Source organism: Echinops telfairi, unplaced genomic scaffold (genome assembly GCF_000313985.2).
Source record: "Echinops telfairi isolate 266 unplaced genomic scaffold, ASM31398v2 ScPeMD7_7424;HRSCAF=8462, whole genome shotgun sequence".
Taxonomy (NCBI): Eukaryota; Metazoa; Chordata; class Mammalia; order Afrosoricida; family Tenrecidae; genus Echinops; species Echinops telfairi.
In genome coordinates, this window is record NW_022111324.1 from 89,159,743 (window position 1) to 89,173,442 (window position 13,700).

A 13,700-nucleotide genomic window follows, 5' to 3' on the forward strand; every position below is an offset into this window, starting at 1 on the left:
CAATTGTGCAATGTACTCAAACACAACATATTTGATTAGCTGTCTGGAAAACAGTACCCTGGGTAGACCATCCTTTTAGGAAGGTGGTTACAGGAACACTAATTTAAATCTTTTATTGCCAGTAACCTATCTGGGTTGTTTCTTCCTCATATCAATAAGTGTTCACTCTGGGAATGATAATAAATGTTAGTATTGACTTTAGTAGGCATTATGATGGAAGTAAGTCTATTTCCCAGTACCACATTAATTTCACATCAAAGAGGATCACCTTGGCACTTTCTTTCCTCAGCCATTGGTAAATGGAGAGCTCCCTGTTCACAGTGACTATTCCTATTTGTGATGGTATCTAACTATGGTTGCCAATGTTTTCTTTTTAATTCTTTTAGCCTCCAGGAAAGAATAAAATCCCTCAGCCTGTCCCTCAAAGAAATCATTGCTAAGGTAAGTACCTTTATACTCCGATCTAAAAAATATGTCTTGAACATTTTTGTTTTGAAATTTCCTGCCTCTATCACAGAAGGCCCAGCCCCTGGATGAAACATCAATTTTGTAAAGCCAGGTGCAAGGCTTGCACCCAGTCCTGTGCTTGTCCCTTGTGATGACCCCAGAAATAGATTCATTTATTTAGCCTTTGCTTCAGAAAGAGCTGCCAATTTTAGGAATTGGGAAGGAAATACTGCTACATGAATACATTTGTTAAAAAAATTATTTTCAGGATGATGTAATTATAAGAAATTAATTCATTTTCCTCCCAGGAGAGCAGGGTTCAAGTTCCTCACAATTAAATAAGTGGGGTAAAATGTGATTGCCCCTGTTTTAAAATGTTTTTTTAATTTTTATTTTAGTTGAGAAATGTCTTCCTTATTTTATCTGTCACTCTTATTTCCACATAGGACAATATTTTGTGTAGAGATAAGGCACATCTTCATTACTCTCTGACAGCACATAGTCAATGTGTTGGTTAGTTAGAATAATCTCAGTTAATGAGACACGATTCCTTCTCTCTAGAGCAGTGGTTCTCATCCTTCCTAATGCCGTGACCCTTTAATACAGTTCCTCATGTGGTGGTGACCCCAAAACCATAAACATTATTTTCATTGATACTTCATAACTGTAATTTTGCTACTGTTATGAGTTGGGCGACCCCTGTGAAAGAGTCATTCGGCCCCCAAAAGGGTTGCGACCCCAGGTTGAGAACTGCTGCTCTAAAGGTAGTTGCCTTATGCTGAATTAGTGGCAGCTGTGAAGGAGGGTCATTTACTCTGAATTATTGCATCTACAATAAGCTTTTTTTAGGCATAGGATTGCACACGAATTATTACTTACTTGTGCTAATCATGGGGACCAAGATAAGTTACTGTCTTAGCTATCTAGTACTGCTATAACAGAAATATCACAAGTGAATGAGTTTAACAAACTGAAATTTGTTTTCTCACTATTAGGAGGCTAGGAGTCTATATCCAGGGTAAGGCTTTCTTTCGTTGTAAGCCTAGGGGAAAGCTTCTTGACTTCTTTTGTTATCTATAGACCCAGCATTCCGTGAAGATATTCACACTTCTTGGCATCAATCTTCCTCTGGGTCCAGCAATATCTCAGGGTCCAGGTCCAAGGTCACAGTGTACTCCTGGCTCTTCTTTCTTGGTGGTAGTAGGTCCTTCTGATCTCTATTCACTTCTCTTTAATTTTTCCTTATTTAATGTTAAACGTATAGGTCAGCCCCAAGGAAGCTTCCCTCACATTACAGCAGAGCTATGATAGGATTAGAGGTGTTGCCCCAAATGTCAATACCACCTTGTAGTCAAAGGTTTGCTAAAGGCTCCAAGAATTGGCAAAATACAGGATGAAATTTTAAACAAGCTGATTTGGCACTGGAACTACTCTGTGAGAGATTAATATTTGTGCTTATTCCAAAGAAAGTTGACCTAATACAAGGCTAAATTATCAAACAGTCTTTTTAATATCTTCTGCATGCAAAATTTTGCTGAAGATAATTTTCAAATATTTGTAGCAGCATATCCACAGAGGGCTGCCAGGAATTTAAGCTGGATTCAGGAATGTCACTGCTGAAATCAGATAGCTCTTGTCTGAAAGCAGAGAATACCTGAAAGATGTTTTCCAGTTTTTTTTAAATTGTTGACTGTGTGGATCATAACAAGATATATAGATAATATTGCAAAGAATGGGAATTCCAGAGCAGAAAGCACAGAATTCTGCTCCTGCAGAAATTGCACAGATCAATTGCATAGGCAGTGCTTCAAACAGAACAAGAGAATGCACACACACACATACACGCATATGCACACACACACACCACATCCGTGCACACACACACTGCCACTGAGTTGATTCTGATTCATAGCAACCTCATAGGAGAGGGTGGAATGGCCCCCTGTGGGGTTCTGAGACTGTGACTCTTTATGGGAGTGGGAAGTCTCATCTTTCTTTAGAGGTGCCCCTGGTGATTTCAAATTGCTGACCTTGTGGTCAGTCATTCAACTCCGAGCCCACTATGTCACCAGGGCTCTGTCTCTTTTTAAGGGAATGCTGCATGATTTTAAATCAGGGAAAGTTGTTCATCAGGGTTGTATCCTATCAGTATATTTATTCAAACAACATACTGAGTAAATAGTCTGAGAAATTAATTAATTAAAAACATTTTATTGCAAATTGGGTGAAATTGTACAGAGCAGATCATCAGTTTTGCATTCAACAATTCCTACATATTTTGTCTCAGCTCATTTATTGTAATCCTCTCAGTGTACCATCAATTATTCCACTTTCTCCCTTCCAGTTTCCCCTTCTTCCTAACTCTTTAAAATTTTGTCCAGGGGTAAATTATTTCCTATTGATCATAAATGGTTATTCTTTTCCTTTCTTCATTCTTTTTTACTACCTTTTCAAAATTTCAAATTATTGCATATAAAACAAAACCCCTCTTACTTATCAATTTCTATCCTTCTTATTTATTTATAAATCGCCACTCTTCTTATTTAATTATAGTTTCAGAATCTTTGATCTTTGTTGCCTTTTGATTTTTCCTGAACACATGATAATTCATGGTTATTTCTCTCCCTCTAGATGTGTATGAGTGACAGACTCATTAGGACTCTGAGGAAGAAAGTTAGCGATATCGAAGTCCAACTACCAGCCTTGCTTGAAGCCAAAATGCTTGCCATATCAGGTAACTAGGAACAGAGAAAACACTAAAATAGTTGGACTAAAGTAATGAGCCTCTATTCTAATGGTATTTTGTCCTTAATGAACATTCTACCACTGTGTTAGACAGGGTTCTCTAGAGAGATAAAACCAAATTCCTGATAATATATTTATTTATAAAGATAATTAGATATATAATGAGAAATGAACTGTTAAATCATATACAGATAAATATACAATACAAGAAATAAACAGTTAATTAGAAAGCACTACAAATGGCTTAGTGCAACTCATGTCCGTGAGATAAAGTTGAGAGATTAGCAGTCCTTCAAGTCTCTGTCTGATGCCAGATCTTCCTCTATTTGTAGAGAGAGCTAGGCTGTGTCAGCACAGCAGCCAATCACAAGGCAGGTCACCAACGGCCAGTCCCCAGCTCCAGAGAAGTCTTAAAGGGACCTCAACTTACAGCAACACAGTCCACAGGCTAGGCGTCCCACAGGCAGTGTAGCCTTTAAATTGAGGCACAGAACAAGCAAGGAAGCCGCACACTGGTCCGATGATCACAGAGCGAGAGACAAGAAAGGCAAGGCTCACCAAGCCATCCATCTCTCTGCCCCTCAGTCAATCCCACCTGAGTTTATCAGCCAGGCTGGCATAATAAACTATCTCAACCACTAACTTATGTCGTATTCAAACATTTAAAAAACTTTACTGTGGAATTTCACTGTATATACATGGAAAAGATGGGTAACATTATTTTCTTACAAAAGGATCTGTAAGATTCATAAATATACACATATATTCACAATATAAAAGAATGCTCTTAGGTTCTGTATTTTGGATTTCCATTTCTCTTTAAGAGTTTAGAGACTAGATTTACTTTATGTGCTATACAATTCTAGCACATATTTAAAAGGCATTATGTATATATAGATGCTCAGTGAGGATTATTAGATATTGTCATTTATTATGATACTATGAGACAAGTCAACATGCTCAATTTAGCAATATAGCATAGAAGCTAGAGAATTCCCACAAGGTCATATTCCCTCTTTAAACTGGAAGTTATGAAGGGACATATTTTTCTATTAATTAGGATGTTAAAAAAAGAGCTTCTAAAAATAATATTTTAACTTTTCACTTGAATAGTGCTTTTAAATATTTCTCTGCATTTATTTTATTTTATTTTTCACACTAGCCGTATTAAGGAAGTGGGGAAAGTACTGGGATCCCAGTGAACAGGTGGGGATATTGCTGATTTAGGATGTGTCATTGGTTATGTTTATTCAATAGCTAAGTGGGGGACCTTAGGCCAGGCCATCACAGGACTTTTAGCCCAGTTATGTAATGAAGTGGCTTAGCTGTGTGTGATGATGTGTTGCGCTGTTAAGTGCAAGATCAGCAGTTCAAAACCACCAGCTGGTGCTCTGTGGGAGAAAGATGAAGCTTTCTACTCCAGTAAAGAGTTACGGTCTTGGAAATCCACAGGGAATTTCTGCCCTGTCCTATAGGGTGTCTATGAGTCAGAATTGACTCGATGACAGTGAATTTGGGATGTAATGAAGGTCATAAAGTATTCTCTTGGGTTTTGCAGGTTGAGTGAACCCACAGCTTATCAACTTCAGAAGAATCATAAAAATTTAACAAAGGGGTAAAATAATTTTATGTATGGGAGTTCAAAGACATTTTAAGAAGAAATGCAATAATTGGCAGCTTCTGTTATTCAGCTCATTAAACAAGTAATGTTGGCTGCTAAGGAGTAATTTGGTCCTGGTGCAATTGTGTCTATTACTTACAACCAACAGAACGTTGAAATGTGAACATGGGACCTGGCTATTAACAGCTGCACATACCATTTCCTTGGAATTATGGCCTCAGTTTCTAAGGAAATAAAAGGAAGATTGGACACAATCTTGCTTCTGAGTTAGCGTTTTGTCTCTTTTCCAGGCAGATGTGTCTTTATCAAGCAACAGAGCCTTGCTGGTACTTACTCTCCAGACTTGTGCCCTGTCATTCCTCCTATTCACCGAAGCAAGACAGTAAGCCCAGCCCACATTCAAGGGACAGGGCAAAATAGTTGTATCCTCGGGGTAGAAAATGAAAGAATTAGGCAGTGATTGTTGTTGAGTGTCGTCAAGTTGATTTGAACTCGTTGTGACTCACTGTAACAGGGTATAACTTCTCTATAGGGTTTTCTTAGTTAGAATCTTTATGAGAGTAGATATCTAGGTCTTTGTCCTTTGGAGTTGTTTGGTAGATTTAAACCATCAACCTTTGAGTTAGCAGTCAAGTGCTTAGCCATTGTACCATCAGAGCTCCTGATTTTTAGCTGGAAATACTTTTAAAAAACCATCACGGTATCATTTCTACTGTATTTGATTGGTCAAGTGGACATGGGGCCCTTATTCAAGGGGAAGGGAAATCGTTACCAACACTCAATAGGAGGAACGTCCAAGAATTTTGAGGCTGTTTTTAAAAAGTACTCTAGCAAATAGGAGCCAGTAGGATTTTGAGAAAGAAAGATTTTCAGTCAGGGACAATGATCTAATTTATTTATTTACTCAAAAAATATTACTGAACACCTACTAACTGCCAGGCCTTGGTAGGTTCTAGGTTCTAATGATGTAATAGTCAACAGTACATGGTCCCTTCCTTTATGAAAATTATGTTCTGGGTTTATCATGGTAAGATGGAGGTAAATGTACCTGGACAGGATGTGGAAGAAAATTGTGTTTGGGTAGCAAGAACAGGCTCGATCAAAGGAGTTGCAGGATTAATGTTTTGGAAAATGTGAGCTTGTCAAAGTAGATTAGAACTGGGATTTACTAGAGCTTGAAATTGCAGGTAAAGGTTAAAAATATCACCCACTACAAAGTTCTTAGCAGGGCAGTGACATGAGAAAAGCCAAGCTTTAACTAGCTTCACCTGGCAGTAGAGTGTGGCATGGAATAGAGGGAGGGAGTGTCTGCAACTGGAAACCATAAGCTTGACTAGGGTACTTGCCATGAAAAAGAAAACAAAGGAGGATCGTATAAGAATCCACCACAGAGAGGTAGTTCTTGATACTTAGAAAACTTTGGTAAAATTAATATGTTTAATTAAGTTATGTGAGATACGCATTGAGAAACTGATTAAAAAAAAACAAGCTTTTCATTGTGAATTAAATGAAGGTTTACCAAACAGATCATATTCACCAATTCATATATATTCTGGTTCAATTCATCCATTGAAACTCTCAATGTGCCATCATTTATGCCACTTCTTCCCTCCAGTTCATGTTTCTATTTTTCATTCTCTCCTAACCCTCTGACCTTAGTCCTTGGAAAATGTTGGCCTTTTGATCTTATATAAGAGGGGTACCCCCAAAAAACTAAAAATATTTTTTCAAAGCTATGTATTTAAATTTTTTTTTACAACACAACCATATCACCTTCAAAGTACTCTCCATTACACTTAATACATTTGTCAAATCTGCAATTCAATTCTTGGAAACACTTTTCAAATTCATCTGTTTGCATGGGGGACAGCACCTTCCTCTTTTTTTTTCTTCACCTCTTCTATGTTTTCAAATCACTGTCCTTTCATGTCATTTACAGAAGCAAAATGAAGTTACATGGTGGGAGGTCAGGTGAGTAATGTGCATGGGGCAAGACAGCTATGCTTTAATATTTTTTGCCCCAAACTGGTGCACTTAGATGGCTGCTTGAGCAAGTGCATTGTTGTGGTGGCAAAACCAGTCCTCCATCTGCCACAAATCATGCCTTTTTTGTAGCACACTGTTACGCTTTCTTTTCAGAACCACTAAATAGAATGTTTGATTAATGTCTGACCTGGCAGAACAAACTCCAAATGCACTACAAGTTGACATTTTCATCCATTCAGGAAGTGGACAAATGTCCAGAATGAGGTCTGTCGTCAATCAACATTTCACCATTTTTTGAAATGAGAAAACCAGTCGTACACTTGAGTTTTCCCCATAGTGCTGTCCATATAAGCTATGTTCAACATCACAACAGTTTCTGTGACGTTTTTCTTGATCAGGAAACAAAATTTCACAGCTGCATGCTGTTCTCTTAAATCGGCCATCACAAAAAATGAGGTCTGAGTGAAATTGCTTTAATGCAAAAATTCACTGTGGCCAGAGAGAACCTTCCCAGGTGATGCCACTGGGTGTACTATCTCAGAGAGTTGCTTGTTGCTTCCCTAGTGGGAAAAATACCTACTATGAAAGCTCCACCCAGTGGAACTTTTTCCCTGATTTTTTTGGGAGGGTACCCCCTCATAGTTGACTATTCTTTTCTTTTTACATGGCCACATGAAGCTTTTATTTTTTTTTAAAAAAATCTTTATGGTGAATTATCAGGTAATTCTTTTTGCATTAAATAATATAAACAGCTCATCAGTCCTCCCAAATAGTAGTTTGCCATGACACTCCCCCACCCCTCCTCCACTCCTGTCTGCACACACCCTCTGGCATCTTCTTCTTTTAGAATATTATCTTCCCCTTCACCCAAATTAATACATGTCTATGCTCTAGCCTGGTACTATTCTCTACTTTCTCTGACTCTCCCTTATAATCATCAAAGTCTGTTTCTTTTGTTATGGAAATCTTTAAAAAAATAATTTATTTTAATTGGGAGTTAATACATATAGCATATCATCCCATAGTTCAGTCACATCAAGAAAAATTATAAATTGCTACCACAATCTAATGTGGAATATCGACTAGTTCTTTTTGGTTATTTAGAGGCAGGGATGGCAAGACTTGTCTTGCATATTTGGGACATGTCATGAGAGATCAGTCTCTGGAGAAAGACATCACGCTTGGTAAAATGGAGGGACATCCACAAAGAGGAAGGCTCTCAACAAGATGGATTGACACAGTGCCTTCAACAATGGGCTCAGGCATAGTAACAATTATGAGAATGATTCAGGTCCAGGTGGTGTTTTGTTCTCTTGCGCATAAAGTTACTATGGGTTGGAACCGACTTGATGGCACCTACCACCACCAACAGTTCTAATGTGGAAGTGAATTCATTTTCATATCTAAAAGATAATGGCCACTGGGTCTCTATCCAACCAGTGTGTCTTTTTGAGATCTGTTCCACATTTTTCACCGACTCTATCGAATACCTTCTAATACGATCCCATTCATAGCAGTTGGTAGTGGTAACCAGGCACCATGTAGTTCTTCTGTTCTCAAGGTTGGGGAGACTAAAGTTCACGTGGTCCATTAATCCACTGGACTAATTTTTTCCATATGTCTTTTGATTTTCATCTCTCTTTTTTCTTTTGGATAGGGAGAGACCACGGGTTGTACCTTAGATGACTGCCCACAAGCTTTGAAAGCCCCGTTTCTACCCACCAGGCTAGGTTACAGAACATTGCTTTTGTGAGCTACCCTATGTTATGCCAGTTGTTGCTTGGTGTCTTTCAAGACTATGGTCTTGATCCTTTAAAGTCAATACTTTGTTCAAGTTGTTGGGTTATATGTAAGAAGTTTTCATAACTTTCTACCTCTCTATGCGCCACACTTTCATGGAAATATTTGTAGCAAAAGTAAATACACATAGCCAAATACCTTCTGTCAAAGCTATATATTTTATATTCATATGCATATTCCCACTCTCCCTCTCACACATGTTTAGACTGTGTGTCTATCCAAGCATCCACATGTAAATCCCAGTGTTGCAGGGTAATGTATATACTAATAGTTTCTTCTTTCACTTTTTTTCTTCTTCTTTCACTTTTAACTCTTGAAATAACCCCAGTGTCTTCCTCCATCATTGTTTCTTAACCTCCCTCTTATTGCGCATTGCCTTCTTCACCCAAGTTAACACTTTTCTACACTTTAGTCAATGACTTTTCCTCCCTTCCTCCCTCTGCGTTCTACTTCTGGGAACCATCAAAGAATGCTTCTTTTCACATGAAAACCTATGCTTGATGTTTTATAACAGTGGTTTCGTACAGTATTTGTTCTTTTGCGATGGTCTAATTTTACTAAATATAATGTCATCTAGGTTCATCCATATCATGATGAACCCTATTGCAGATTCATCCCTATTGCTCAGTGGTACACTGTGTTCTGTTGTGTGTCTTTACCACAAAGTTTTTATCCATTCTTCCATGGATGAGCATTTAGGCTGTTTCTGTCTTTTTACCACCGTGAATACTGCTGTGATGAACATGGATGCTCATAGATCTGTGTTCATATATTTGTGTTGTGACTCTTATTTCTCTAGGATACGTGCCAAGGAGACAGACTGCTAGACTCTGGTATTTTTATTCCCAACTTTTGAAGACGCCCCATACCACAAGTGGTTGTGACATTTGACGGTCTCACCAACAGTATGAAGGTTCCAGTTGAGTCATACAAAATCAATTTGGCCTTTCCAGCCGTAATCTCTCATGTGATATATTATAGTTCTGGATTTCATATGCCTGTAGCTCTAGTCTCATTTTGGTAGTCATTTCATGACTAGGAATAGGCTGAAATGAATATCTCAGGCATGCAGTCAGTTCTGTCCCATAGCAACCTCATGCAATATGAAGGAAACATTGCCCAGTCCCGTGCCATCCTCACAATTGTTCCTCTGCTGAGCCCATTGTTGCAGCGTGGTGTCCATCCTTCTGCTTGAGGGCCTTCTTCCTCTTTGATTTCCCGCTAATTTACCAAACATGATGTCCTTCTCCTGGGCCTGGTCTTTCCTAACAATATGTCCAAAGTATATAAGGTAAAGTCTTGCCATTCTTGCCTCTAAGGAGCACTCTGGCCATACTTCTTCCAAGACTGATTTGTTTTTTTATCAGTCTTTTATGGTACTTTCAGTATTTTTCTCCAGCACTATAATTTAAATACATCAATTTTTTCAGTCTTTATTCAACTTTCAAATGCCTATGAAGTAGTTGAAAATATCATGGCTTGTGTCCGGCTTACCTTGGTTCTCAGAGTAACTTCCTTGCTTTGCAATACTCTAAAGAGTTATTGTGCAGCAGATTTACCTAATGCAACTCATCTTTGATTTCTTGACTGCTTCCTCCATGATCATTAACTGTGGACCCAAGCAAAACAAAATCCTTCACAACTTCAGCTTTTCTCCATTTATGCTGATGTTCCTATTGGTCTGGATGTGAGGATTTGGGTTTCTTGATCTTGAATCATAATCCATACTGAAGGCTAAAATTCTTGGTCTTTATCAGCAAGCACTTCAAGTCCTCACTTTCATCAAGCAAGGTTATTTTCTCTGCATATCATAGGTTCTTAATAAGTCTACTCCAATCGTGATGCCATATTCTTTTTCATATAATCAAGCTTCTATGATTATTTGCTCAGCATGCAGATTGAATATGTATGGTGAGAGGATACAACCCTGTTGCACACCTTTTATGATTTTAAACCATGTAGCATTCCTTTGTTCCATGACCTTAGTAGAGAGTATGAATTGGGCCACATTCTTTGTTTAATGGTTACCTTAGTTACTGATACTTATAATGGATGCAAAGAATGCTATGCTATAGCTCAGAGGAGAAAAGCTGCTTCAGGAGTGACCTGGAAGAAGCCTGTCTGATTAAGGAAAAAAAGAGACCAATGCCTATGGGAAATATCCTGCCAGAGATCCCAGGTCATATGTGCATTAAGATGCAATCTAGAGTGGAGAATAGAAGATTGTATTTGGAATTAGAGTTTATGAAGGAAGTTAACAAGCTGTAATACCAATGCAAAATGCTCAGGGTTGAGTTATTTATCAGGATATGGTACAAAGTTCTTTCAGTCCTGCTAATAAATGCCAAAGAAACATATGACTCCACTGAAAACCTCAACCTGAAGGCATTCAGCTCAAAATCTTTGATCAGCGAACCCTGCTCCCTGAATTACTTGCCCAGAAGAACCCCATTCCAGGAAGCCACAGCCCAAAGGCAATGAGTTCTATTGCCATGGGTCAGCAAACCCAATTTCCCCAATTAAATGCCCAAAGGCACCCCACTCTGAAAGCCAGACTTCTGCACAAAAGTACTCAGCTTTATTTGCTCCACGGGTTGAAAAATACATTTATGTTCTGGCTCCTAGGTTTGCTGCTGTTCCTCTGAAGTTATAGTTGTCTTCTGAACCCGAGATCCTTGTGCAGTGAGCCTTCTGGATCCAGAAAACTTAAAAAAATGTCCTGGTAAACAACTCAAACCTGGGCTCTTCCCACTGACAACATGTTAACTTCCTTAAAAAACTCTAACAGTAAAGAGATGGGCTGATTTGGGCACGTTCCTTTGGATTCAGCATCTGGTGTACGCCTGCCTGACCTTATGTGAAACATTTCCTCAAACTTTTGTGAGTTTCTGTGGGACACTGCAGCGATTTGTGGAGCTCAGAAACATGAGGGAATATATTCAAGGAAGGTGAGGGTGGTGCATTGGTGGAAATGGAGAAGTTGAAGAGTTGGAAATTTGGGACTTCTTTAATCTTTAACTCCTTGGGACTAGCTTTGCATTGATTCTTTTTTTTTTCTTTTGCATTAATTCTTAAAAAAAAAATCATTACCACATTCCTCAACACTCTTTTCAGCATTTATTCTTACCTACATTTTAAACTTTGCTTTCAATGATGGTGTGAAGTGGTATAACGTTTTTGTTTTGATTTACATCTCTCAAATAAGCCCTCTAATTCCTGTCACAGAAAATGAAAACAATGGCAATAGAGCAAAAGTAACAACCCACTGGATTTATTTGGACACATTAAATGGATTCTCTGCCAGTACTTCTTCAACTCTCTCCCCTCATTACCCCTTTTCACCTGAGAAATTTGCAAGAGGGCCAAGCACGGCCCCAAACACCTCAGACTCCTTATGCAGTTGATTTTTAAATTAATTTTGGGTGTTTCATATTCAGAAAGCTTTTATTGCTACCAAATTTTTACTGACCTCTACATCTAGTTATATGACCTCCTATGGATCATGACCCCCCAGCTCAAGAAATTTTGCTATAAATAACCATTAGGCTAATTCTTAGTCATTGTTCCTGCAACTTCCAAATATTCCTAGAGCCTTAGATTTCTCCATCATTCTTTCCAATCCCGACTTAAATGTTACTTCTCGCTTTTAGTTCCACTATTTTGCCTTAACTCTGGTGCTGTTTGGTAGACAGTGAGTTGTTTTAACACACTTATTTGGTGCCATTGTGTAACACCAAAAAATAAGTAAAATAAAAGTAGTGCTAAATATGGCAGAGAGAACATTTGAATTTTGAGAGCAGAGATCATAGAGTGGTATAGAAATAAAGTAAGGCTTTTGAATCCGAGAATCTGGGGGTAAAGTCTAGGTTTTATCACTAACGGACTAGTGATTGTGAGTTGCTGTTAAGTTAACCCTTCGGTATGGATTACAACTCAGTGGACTGGAGGAAGGCTTGTTACCAACCTGCAATATGCAAATGACACAACCTTGCTCGCTGAAAGTGAGGTGGACTTGGCGCACTCTCTGATGAAGACTTGGGTTGCAGACTTCAGTATGGATTATAACTCAATGTTCAGTATGGATTATAACTCAATGTAAAGAAAGTAAAAATCTTCACAACTGAGCTAATTAGTAATATAATAATAAAAAGATTGAAGCTGTCAAGAATTTCATCATGATTGGATTCACAAAGTTCATGGAAGCAGCAGTCATGAGATCAAATGACACATTGCATTGGTTAAATCTGCTGGACAAGACCTCTTCAAAGTGTTGAAAAGCAAGGATTTTAACCTTGAGGACTAAGGCGCCCCTGACCCAATCCATGATATTCTCAATTGCCTCATACACTTGCGAAAGTTGGATATTGAGTGAGGAAGACCAAAGAAGAATTGATGCATTTGACATATAGTACTGGTGAAGAACATTGGAAGTACCATGGACTGCTAAAAAAACAAACAAATCTGCCTTTAAACCAGTAGAGCCAGCGTGCTCCTTAGAGGCAAAGATGACAAGCCGTTAGTCTCATGTACTTTGGACATATTGTCAGGATTGACTGGTCCCTGGAGAAGCATGTTATATTGATAAACTAGAGGGGCAGCGAGAAAGAGGAAGATCCTCAACAAGATGGATTGATAAAGTGGTTGCAACAATGGGCTCAAACAAAGAACAATTATGAGGATGGCACCAGTCCAGGTGATGTTTTGTTCTGTTGTACATGTGATTGCTGAGTAGGAACCGACTTGCTGACACCTAACAACAACAACAACAACAACAAACAACAAGTTGACCTCTGACTCTTGGTGACCCCCTGCACAGTGGAATGAAAATGCTGCCCAGCATACCAAGTCTATTGCACAGTGAGCTTTTGTGAGCTGTAGAGTTTTCAGTGGCTGACTTTTTGGAAGTAGATTACCAGGACCTTTCTTCTGAGGTGCCTCTGAATGGACTCAAACTTCCAATCTTTCCCTTAGTAACTGAACATGTTAGCAGTTTATAATGTTGTCGTAACTGCCTTTGAGTTAGCTGTAACTCATGAAGACTATGCACAATAGGATCAGAACGTTGTGGTCCTCTGCATTTTCAATGAATTCATTGGATGAT

General features: G+C 38.5%; 1 protein-coding gene across 1 annotated transcript in view; it reads left to right on the top strand.

The window, feature by feature from the left end:
• DISC1 (DISC1 scaffold protein) overlaps positions 1-13,700 on the top strand; it is a 420,830-nt gene that overhangs the window by 120,883 nt on the left and 286,247 nt on the right. The window contains 2 exon segments of the mRNA XM_004712208.4: positions 387-441; positions 3,079-3,181. Coding sequence (XP_004712265.3) covers positions 387-441; positions 3,079-3,181 — 158 coding nt within the window.